At 42.1% G+C, this 11432-nt stretch overlaps 1 protein-coding gene across 18 annotated transcripts in view; it reads right to left on the reverse strand.

Annotated features, from left to right (window-relative positions):
- The window catches only part of LOC144169907 (uncharacterized), a 179404-nt gene that overhangs the window by 127618 nt on the left and 40354 nt on the right, over window positions 1–11432 (reverse strand). Inside the window, exon 5 of one of the 18 annotated variants that reach the window (XM_077699349.1) lies at window positions 1830–4948. The exons of 16 other annotated variants lie outside the window; for them this stretch is intronic. In XM_077699349.1, the coding sequence (XP_077555475.1) occupies window positions 4683–4948 (266 nt within the window). In that variant the 3' untranslated portion in view covers window positions 1830–4682. Of the gene's footprint in view, window positions 1–1829; window positions 4949–6007; window positions 11309–11432 lie in introns of those variants that run through there. One more of the 18 variants, XM_077699343.1, reaches the window with a different exon arrangement.

The raw sequence follows: 11432 nt of genomic DNA on the forward strand, positions 1-11432 counted from the left end.
TAAGTAGTTAAATGCTTATGGAAAGACAGTAACAATCACATTAGCAACCTCAATAATAGAGTTATAGCAGATCGGAGAACCGGTCCTGGTACAGTACCCGGTACCCCTGCACATGCGCACAACCAGTTTTTCAGCCTCAGCGCATGCGCAGAAACGGGGGTCGCGTACCGGGTACCGTACCGGTACCGGTTCTCCGATCTGCTATAACTCTCTAATAATACATCATACTTAGAAGAACCTGGATTTCTCCAAGCAACACTCAAACTTTGCATCCTGTTAACTAGGCAACACATGTTGCAACTGAGAAAATGCATTGGCTGGTACTAAAAACAAGACACAAGGCAAAACAACAAAAAGACAGGTCAAACTCTAGTCAATTCAATTTAATCGCACATCTCATTTCTTGGCACTTTGGCACTACTATACGCCTTTTCATTCCCACTGTTCCTGCAAGCCTAGAACACTGGAGAAGGCTTTGCAAAGTTATCCCACAATCCCAGTCCAAAGTGGGAGGATTTTCAGTGTCGTGGCAAGGTTTAATGCACTCAAACCAAAGAACGGATAAGTTTTCCAGGATAACTAACTTCCATTTTAGTTTTTTTTTTCTTTTTTTTTTTTACACATTACATAAAGTACACGATCCTTTTCTTTTTTTCCTCTCTCGAAACGGACATACATCCCGAAGTGTATATTTTACATGCCCTGTCCGACTGTGAGAGTGTGATTGTTTCCCTGTTCTTTCCTGGACAGAAGGCACCAATAATAAGCTTTGTCTAGACAAAGAAAATGCCAGTATGCATGCACCACACCCTATGTAGACTAAAGTGCTCCGTTGAAGAAACTATGTGCTCAGAAGCAGACTAAGCAAACTTCATTGTTTTACAAACTGCATACATGTTCAAGAGACATGAAACATTCAGCCTTCTTAATTCCCACAACAATTCGAAGAGCCTACAACAACAGTCACAGGAAAAATCAAGGCTTTATCTTGCGAAGTATGCCACTCTTAAGTCAGAAACATGCAAAAGTACCTCCTCGTGCCAGGTTTCAAACCAGCAGTTAAACATTTATGAGAGATTCTGTTATATACAATGTGCATAACAATACCAGTTCATACCACGAACGAAATAAAAATGGCTCAAAGTGGCATATTTCATTTCCAGTAAGTTAAAAATTAGTATACAACTCTGACATGTCGCACAAATAAATAGAGGTGTATGATGTAGCAGCCATTCGGCGTGTTGTGTTAACCATTAAAACAGGCAGATTGCCGTGTTTAAATAAATAAGCATGCCATGAAGAAGTTAAACAAAAAATGTTGTACTGCAAAAGATCAACCCAAAAAAAAAAGTTCTTAAAAAGTAATTTAAACTCACTGATAAATAAAAATGAGAATGGCGTCATTTATTTCGTCCTGTTTACATCTGTTTACCATTTCAGTACAAAACATTATTATTAACAGCAGCATTCAGCCGCTTGCTCTACAAAACCATTCTACAAAACCATTCTGCTCTACAAAACAAATGCCTACAAAACCATTCAATTCCAGTTTGTTTTTCAATACATAACCCATTTTTCGCAGTCTGGCTGCCAATAATGAAAAAAGCTGCTTGAGTCTCTCTGTTAAAAAAAAAAAAGATGACAATTACCAAAAGACCAGCACTTTAATGAAGTGAATTAATACTGCTCACAATACCCGACTTTTATGAAATCAGTGTTATGCATGGCATATTACTTGTGGTTGATTATGCTGCCAGCCTGTTTTCAGCGAGTGCACACACAAAAATGAAGTGACCATTCTTGAAAAATTAACCCACCACTGCGAGGAATAAAATAAAAGGTGATTTTTATTTAATGTAAAAATGAGAAAAATGATGAAACGAACAAAAAAGGGAGACCGAAAGGAGAGAGGCACTACATGTCACTGACCGTCATTTTTAGAAGCCATCATAACTACCACCGTGTGGCAATTAATGCACAGACAGAACAGTGGAGCAAAACTGTCACGCACAAGATAGCAACAGTTACAAGCTTGCTTTAAGGCACAGCCCCCTGACGTCACAAGAATCAAGGCAGAGGCCACCTTCAACAATACCTGCTTCAAGAAAGTGCTTGTTACACAGCGATGAAACTGCAGAATGACTCTTAAATTTCACAACAAGAACGATGAAACGATGTAGCACAACAGGTACATTCACGAAGCAAGAAATCCTGGCGTCCTGACCCGAAATCAGTCACCAACAGTCAGTAAAAGACTCCACCAACTCGCAGCTCAAATGTAAAGGGCATGTCATGACAATATTACTACAAATCAAAATAAATCCACAAAAATGACCAACAAATGCCCAAAAGCTGTAGTAGCAGTCATTTCCGAATTAAGCTTACATACAAAGAAACCCCGAAGAAGTGACAACACTATGTGCTATCAGGTGAAGCAATGACTAGTGCTAGTTACATACTAACGATTCCATAGATGGTGGCCTGTGCATGCAAAAGTAATCTTTGTATGCTCTGCACACGGGGTGAATGGATGAGGACTCTTTCCAGAGGGATTACTCTGTGCATACCAGACCCAAGTATTCTGCGGGCTTACAGAAGCATTCGGCAAGTTCTAACTGGCTGCTCAGCATTACTCAATTATCTGAGACACGGCAGGACACTCAGATGAAATGGAAAAAGTGTTGGAACCGAAGAAACTGCTTCTGAGTTTGTTTCCTTGCAGAAAGCAGAAGCCGCAGAGAAGCACTGAACCGATTTAGATAAAAATGGTTGCATCTGAGTTTAAGTCTAACCAATGGTCAGAGCAAAATTTATGGTTTGGCCATCAACGCCCTTCTTTTTTAAATAAGTGCCATGAAATACAAAATAAGAAAAATATCTTTAGGTTGTCGTCCCACCTTTAACCAGAGCAGCAATTCAGTTACTTAAGAATTAATTTATTAGAGCATCTACTGTAGACAAAAAGTTATATATAGGGTTCAAAGTTTTCAGTACCCACACGTAAAATATGATGAGAATCCGCTTACTTTACATTACCAAAAAAAAATGCTGAAGTTTAAATTTTTGTGTCTGCTGTGCACACGTGCCGAGCAAATTTCAGCCCAGGCTGCCACAACCTCATATGTTGAACGTAAAAACAGACCGAACACAAGGCGCAAGTGAAAGTCACGCAAAAAATTGCTATCCATTCAAATGCAGTCACATGGGTACAAAGGAAACCATACCCACACCAGCCATCACAGCAACCTTACAGCCAAGGTTGTTCTAGTCCCAGGAAACACCTGGCTGAGACCACTGATTCAACAAACGCAAGCAACGCAATTGAAAAATGCAAGTGAGGTACGATAGGTGTTAGCTGATAATCTCAGGGGAAGTTTCTTCCAAAGGAAAAACTTTTCACCTGTAGAAGCGCAGTCAAGTAAGTCTTAATTTTTTCTTCCTTGGAGATATCTGATCACAGTGAACTAGGACAGACCGATAAGTGGAGAAGCACTGAGGAGATTCCCTGTCCAGTGGGATGGCATGCCAGAAGATTGGCCACAAATGCTCAGATCAAATTGCCAAAACTCCTTATGTTCATTGTACTGATGCAAGGTGAAATTTTTCTCGCAAAAGAGAGGTGCTTGGCCATAGGCTACCAGCGACCCCACAGTGCCTACATGCCTACAATGTGCGTATGAATAATAGCTAGGCATCGCAGAAACCAGCAGTATGCTCTGGCTAAGTGGTAAATACCCATTCACTTCTTAATCTGTTAATGTTTTGTATGCACGCTGCTAGCTCCTGCAAAGGATTAGGTCAAAAATATCATCTCATATTTCAATTTTTGCCTCAGAGGCCACAAAGACAACTTTGAATTCCTTCAACGTCTCCATTTTCTACAGGCACGACATTACTGTCAGCTTCCCTTAGATATAAGATCTGACGACTTGTCTGCACCAAACAAGGCAGTGGGGCACTCATATTTGAACGTCTCAGCTGCGCCACATTTCCAAAACACAACATATTTGCCGGCTTCCAATGTAATTGAAATGGCAGCCTTTTCTCTGTAATACACAGCCATGTTCAAATTAACCCACTTCTTTTTTGCCAGCTTTGCCTTGTTCAAAGTCATCACGTGGGATGAGGTAGTGCTGTTCTGGCAGCAAGTGAATTTATAAGACGAGCCACAAGATGAGAGTAAGTTAGTCAAGCCGTTGGCTCAGCAAAAGTAATTTGCACTGAAAAATCGCTTGCAGCTGATAAACATGTAGTGCAAGCAGCAATGATCAAAAATAAACGAAGAGGCTAATATGTAGATGCAAGAGAAGCAAGCTCTGTCCACACATCATCGACAGCTACAAACAAACATCAGATTCAACAGGCTTAGAGTACAATAATTTCAGTTAAAGAGATCCCTGTAACAGCACGCTTGAGAAAGTTCAAGCTTCAATTCGTGACTGACTCGATATCACTGAGAAATTTTTTTTTGGTATCGTATCATCCGACCACAAAAGGTAAAAAAAAACGCACTACGTGCTACGAAAGAAGGGAGTAACGAACGTAACAGCCGTCTTCGGGGCAAGCTCGCTGACAGTGGCTTGGCTTCACAACCAGGAGTTTGTGCGCACTGCGGAAGAGGAGAAACGGGGGTTGCCCGAACGAGGTGACAGGTCCCCCTTCTTCAGCCTGAGCAAGCCACGTCACTTGGAGGCCACCGCACTGCCGCCAGAGCCACCGTGAACGTTCTTGATGTGCATGTGCATGTTGTCGCTGCGGTTGAACGCCCTGGTGCAGATGTGGCAGACAAAGACACTCGGCACGGCCGCGTGCATTGTCCGGCGATGTCGCGACAGGTTGGCGTTCTCTGTGAACTCCGCTCGGCACTGGTTGCACTTGAAGAGGCCCTTGAGAACGCTTCGCGAACGGGCCGCATTGCGCAGGGCTGGCCGTACACTGACTGGCATAACTGAAAAATGAAAAACAAAACAGCAAAGGATTCGGTTTCAAACACTTTTGCTGCTGGTAAGAGCTAAAAGTAAAGGCAACAGGTTGACGGAGTGAACTGCCACTGCAATTTCAACTTTCGTGCTTGAGTGAAATCTAAAGCATCAATGAAATATAATTTGAATATATAACTTTTGCCGCTGTTTGTTGCATATACGTACACTGGTGGGAAGAACAGGCAGTAGTACTCAACTATGCTTCAAATCAATATTTCAACTACGCCTGTTCACGAATGCAAAGACTGAGAGCGAGACTGAAATGAAGCTTGCCACGAAAGGTAGCCAGGCTGCCCGTTGATTAAGGCTTACGCTTAGTTTCGTCTTCCTGAAAAACGTTCGTACAGCTGAAACTGGCAGATCCACATATTTTACTATACATGGTCCTGCCTTACCCTTCCTCTTGGGAAAAAGTCTAAACAAGCACCGCCAATGCTGTTTTGCCACTAACAATTCGTGATGTTACAAACATTAGTGTGGCCAAATGTATGGAGGCGCGATACCAATTTACGGGATTTCAGCATTATCTGTGTTAGGCTACGTTCAGACTACAGACGCAACAGCCATATCGTGCGCTATGGACGTAAAAAAACGGCGTTTCACACAGTTCGGTTGGCTGAGACGTCAAATGACGTCATTATTTAAAGATATTACGACAGTTGCGACAACAGTCTGAACCCAGCCTTACTAAACAGCTTCTGCTACCTCGAGTGATGTATCTGCACTGTAGTTTACCAATACAACCCAACTAGTTCTCACACTTAATTATTCAAGCAGTACGGCAAGGCAATGGCCTAAATTCGCACTCCTGCATCATGCAGCAACAGCCTAACATGTGACTTTTGTTACACCCAAGACAGGTTACATGCGCTTGTCACTCGCAAACCATTAGAACATCGTACACACACAAAGAATCTTGCACAAAGTGAAAATCTCCTCCTTCGAAGCTCCATGCAGCCAAAAGCTTTGCTGCAAAGATCAGAATGTGTGTAAAGCCAATAGGGATAAACTAAAAATTCTTTCACAACAATTTCCATCAGCCTAAGGGACTGCAGAGATAGCAATGCCATTCCCAGTGTATTGCATCACGTGAAAATTTTTTGTGAAAGAATTTTATTGGGCTTTTGTTGCAACAGCATACAGGTGATGTTTTTCTTTTCTTTTAAAAAGCTATCAAATAAAGTGTTACTGAATGGAGCTTCGAAAAAAAAAGAGAGAGAGAGAGAAGAAACACTAGTTGCAAAATATGCTCCCTCAGAACAGCCGACCCTTCACAGTATCCGGCACGATGCCAGAGGCTGTGCTATTACAACAAAGGAGACAAAATACAAGCAACTTGTAACACTTCCGCATGACTGGCAAAAAAAAAATTTGAATTTATTGCTTTCAACATTAGCCCACCAGAACGCACCATCAACAACAAAAATAACTGTCAAAACAACCGACGCATCAAATCACAGACTCTCTTGCTACCAACCACACCGAGAATTACAGCACTTCTAAACTACCAAACACACACATAAAAATTGCTTAAACCAGAACAACATATTTGGCACCACCACTATAAGAAAAGGCAGCTACACGATGTCACGAGAAAAATGCAATGTTATAATTGCACCACTTCCACATAACGACATCGAGGCATGCTCAAGCAAATTTAATTAACAAATGCTGGTTTGTGACTAACAAGAACACTGCGTTAGCAGACGCTTAAACAGCTAGAAGGAGGCTTCCAAATTTCAACAGTTTATTTTTGGCTTATCACAAGGCAGGGCGTGACACGATAAAAAAAGTAGCACATACAACTCGTAATTTTAATGGCGCGGCATTTTCAAAGCGTTGCAGAACTTGAAAGCTTCGTTTATCAGGGTTCCATAATAACAAAAAAGATGTCAGACCCTGTTGAAATTGACGGCTTTCTCACATCGATAAAAATAAAGCTTCAACAACGTAAGCTACCTGCTATGATAATCACTGCATTTTAGGTGCATTTAGTCATGCTTGCAGCTTCAATCCTGCCTGTTCGCCACTGGCTGATACTGATGAACACTGCACCAAACTGTGCGAGATTTATGTATTTATTAATCTAGTTACCCTCAGAGCCCAAACGGCGTTAAAGAGGGGAGTGGGTTACATCCTGTGTAACAGAAAAAAAAAAAAAAAAAGCAGCAGCACAAATACAAGCTGAAAACAACAACGTGAAGATTCACCCCAACAGGTTGCTTACAGCGGATCGAAAAGTAATCTCATCTGTTATCACAGCAACAGACGAAGGCCCTTTTGGCTGTGGGCTGAACATAAGAGAAAGCCGATAGCTGGGGACACTGGGATAACAATCAACATTTTGAGAGATGACCCAGCAGAAACCACCATTTCATTACAAACAAGAACAGGAAATAGGCCAATGAATTTGCACAACCAAACTGGCATCCATCACAGGTGGTTTCCAAACTGCGAAAAAAAAATGACTAGCTGTACAAGTTCAACACATGCCTGCGCTGCGATGACAGAATAGACATCAGCACGGCTAAAATGCAGTCACATTGCATGGATTTTACCACAACAGGGAGACTAGATTGAAAAGATGCAACCACTGGTACATAAAATGACTATAAGACCTATTTCATGCATAACACTTGTAAACATTTTTTTTTTCATTTCAGAATCACAAGAAAAAAATTAATGTCAGCACTTAAAACTTAACTCTGATGATTCATGTACAGGACAATAGATTGTGCAAAAACCTTCAAAAGCAGCAGCTCTTCAAACGGACACGAAAGTTTGAAAAAAAGTTGCCGATTATGCAAGAATACGCCAAGATTTCACGCCCTAAAAAATGACTAGATGCACAACGCACGAGTGTTAACTGCGACCCTAGGGAGCTCTTTCACACAGCTATGGTGTACTACTACTCATTGAGCACAATGTGGACAGTCAGTGGCAATGCGTCTCACGCACGCTAACTTTGAAGAGGATAGTCATAAGACGTGAGCACATTCTTTGGCGGTCCGCACTAGACTCATAGGCAATGTTTTACACTGCTTGTTTGCATAGGCAGCTTTCAGTGTAAGGCAGTTTCAGTTATTAGCGGTAACAATGGTAGCTACCTTCACGTGCTTAACCACAAAAGCTTAACTGCTGACAAGAATGGTTAAGTGAAAGGAAAGGAACCAACAAGGCACAAAATTAGCGAAAGAACGACGGTACTCAGAGACAGCTTAGTAAAAAAGAAAAAGAGAATTTCCTTAGTGAAAATTAAAAATTAATACCGTTTTTTTCCCCCTTTTAAGCCGAAATATTTAAAGCATGCAAGAGTTTTATTCATCTATTTCCGATTTTTGGTTAACCACTTACAGGTGTAAAAACTAGCGCAAGATGTAACCTTGCCCCATGCATATAACCTGCTTATATAACAAGCAATATGAATGAAAAACAAATATTTTATGTAAAACTGGGGTACTTCGAAACAACCACAACAAACACCAAACAGGGTGAACTAGGTGGCTCAAAGGCTAGAGCACATTTCAACCATCTGACACAAATGAATCACTATTAAGAAATGCAAGAAGTCCTGCGATGTGCTATTCTTGTCATTTGAGTATAACCGGGAGCTCGAAAGTTGCAAGAACACAAAACTCAAAGCACTGCTTTAGTCTCTGTGGTGCCTTTACCCTGCATTAACGTGCCATCACAGACCATTGTGTGAACCAAAGTGTGACCTGATAATGTTAGCCAAGTAATTGTGACATTTTCTGCCTTCTGCAGTTTATGTTGAGAAAATGTACAGCCTCTATTTAAATATGTACTGATTGCTTTTAAAGGCTTTACTGAAAAATATTTCCACTGTGTACACACAGCATGAAATTTGTTTACTATTTCTGTCATACCTAGTGTGCGGCAATGTTTATGTAATACAAGATATGCAGCTCAAATGTTTCTCAGAGTTGAAAGAAGAAACATTATTTTACAAATCTGTGTACATATTTCTTTGGAAGTTCCAAATGGTGCCATTTTATCACTGCCACTTCGCGTCGCGCCTGATAATGAACGCATTCTCCCACACGAAGCAATTCCCTCTAATGTGTCATGAGAATTAACCTGAACAACAGCGTGCACAGAAAACGAAGAGCAGTTTTAGGATGGGATTAACAGCTCATGAAATCCATGCTAATATTTCTAAGATGCGACAATTTAATACTGCATTAGTTGTAAGATGCTCCCCAGCATACTTCTTCCATAACCCAGAAACAAAAATTCTTATTACATATCTCTTTGAAATATTACAAATACCAACAACAAAGCAGCAGGAATAAAAGCCACAACCAGATATAACAGTAAAGTTATTGCTCAATTCCCTCACATTTTGAGACACAATTAAGGGCGTATGGCTCAACATCACCACAGCATATCGTACGCGAGCAGGGTTAGTTGGTGCTGAGTAAAAAAGCTACCCTTTTGGCTGCGACAGGTTGGGTTATAGTTGTGACCAACAGCCCTGCAGGCTAGAAGGCCAACTTGCCAGGGCATAATACGAGCATGTAACAACATCAGTATATATGAGGACACCATCATGCGTCAAGGTGTCGTAATGTATCAGAAAACCCCGTCTGTACTAAGACACCATTGAGCGTTAAGGTGCTGTAGTGGACCAAAATACCCTGTCAAACATGCCTCTTACAGGCGAGAAATCGAAGAGGTTGGTGGTAAAACCATTTTTGACCTTTCCCTGGAGGTTAATCCCTAGATAAACAATGTTAACCAGACCTTGTAAACCTGGACAAAACTTGTCTCACCAAAAGCCATGATTAACCCTTTGAATGCGGCCAGGAAATTATTCTCACTGCCCTAGAAGGTGGTCAATATTGCATAGAGGCTCGGACACTAGGTGAGCATTGTACTTGCAGTGCACAGCTTTTACCAGTGCAGATGGGCTGCTAGATTGCTAACGAGGTGATTAAATTCGAGCGATGAAGCAAACAGCATTAGTGAAAAGAAAGCAATGCTTCCTTTTATAGATTGGCACACAGGCAACTTTGATATAGCCTGTACTTGGCACAGTTCTTAAATAGAACAAAATGATGAGTGCTTTTCTTAATAAACAAACAGAAATAGAGCAAACTAAACTAGCTTTGACTGTGTAAAAAAGATGGTGAAACAATGACTCACAATGCAGCATTGCTTCAGTCTCACACTCCAATCTACCCAATTACCCCCGTTACAGGGCAAAACAAAAATGCTAGTTAGTGACGAGCTTTGACTAGGTGGCGACTTCTCTGCCTTTCTCTGCCTTTCATGGCTGACAGATGTGAGATCTAGAAAAAAAAAATGATAGTCATAAAAATGCCAGAGTCAAATAGACAGGGCTGCCGCAAAAAATGGCACTTCTGACTAGACAGGTCTGCATGACCAAGGCAATGTCCTGGTTCATTTAGGACGGCATGCAGTGTATGCCCCAGCATTGAGAAACACTTGGGCCACAACACGACAAAGCCAGAAAAAACAACTCGCAATTACTATGCAACAGAATCCAACATTTGGCTTAACATAAATAGCCTGACCAGACTTGAGGTTGACTAATGAAAAATATCGAAAATGACTGCTCACAACATTTAAACAAACTTTAACCATTCAACAAACAACTACACTCCCAAAAAGTACACAACCGCAACTTCCGTTCAGGGTGCCATCTAGACAAGCGCAGATCAAAACAAGAAAGGTGAAGAGCTTCTCTTGCCTAAATTTGATAAAGAGATGCTGGGGCCCAAGCCCAAGCTGCAAAGTTTGAACAGAAAAGCGCATAACTAAAAGAACATTAGCACTTCACACACACAAAAAAAACAAGAAAGTACCGAAGGCGTGGCTGAAGCATCACCAAATTGCTGCGGTGGAACAACATCGCCCAAATTAGCGCACCAAGAGTCGCAGACATTGAAGAAAAGAAAGAAAAGACAGCTTGCAACAAGTAGATAACCCTCTGTGCAGCTCCCCAAATCACAACGGTTCCCGGGTCGAGGGCATCGGGTCGGGCTCGTGAAACTTCTTGATGTGGTTACGGCGAGTGGAACGCCAGCGGAACTTTGCCCCACAGTGCGGGCACGAGAGGGAATTCTCCATGTGCACGCTGAGGTGCTGCTTGAGCAGAGGCCGCGCTTTGAACACCTTCGAGCAGAAGGAGCACGAGAACGAGTCGGCCGAGTCGTCGCTCGGCGGAGGCGGGGAGAACGACGCCCGGGGCGGCGGACGGGAGCCGATCCTCTGCCGGGATCCCGGTATGATGCTCCACACGGCACGGTGGTGGTACGACGGAGACTGAGCCCTTGCGCTCTCTGCAACAGACAGGAGAACGACACAGTGAGCGACAACACGGCTGTTGCATGCAGGGGAGGGGGAGAAATTACGGCGCATGCGCGTGTTAGGAGGTGCGCAAATTCATATTTCGTGTTAAAGACA

This window comes from Haemaphysalis longicornis, unplaced genomic scaffold (assembly GCF_048455015.1).
Source record: "Haemaphysalis longicornis isolate Haplotype H1 unplaced genomic scaffold, Haemaphysalis longicornis Haplotype H1 scaffold_2, whole genome shotgun sequence".
Classification (NCBI taxonomy): Eukaryota; Metazoa; Arthropoda; class Arachnida; order Ixodida; family Ixodidae; genus Haemaphysalis; species Haemaphysalis longicornis.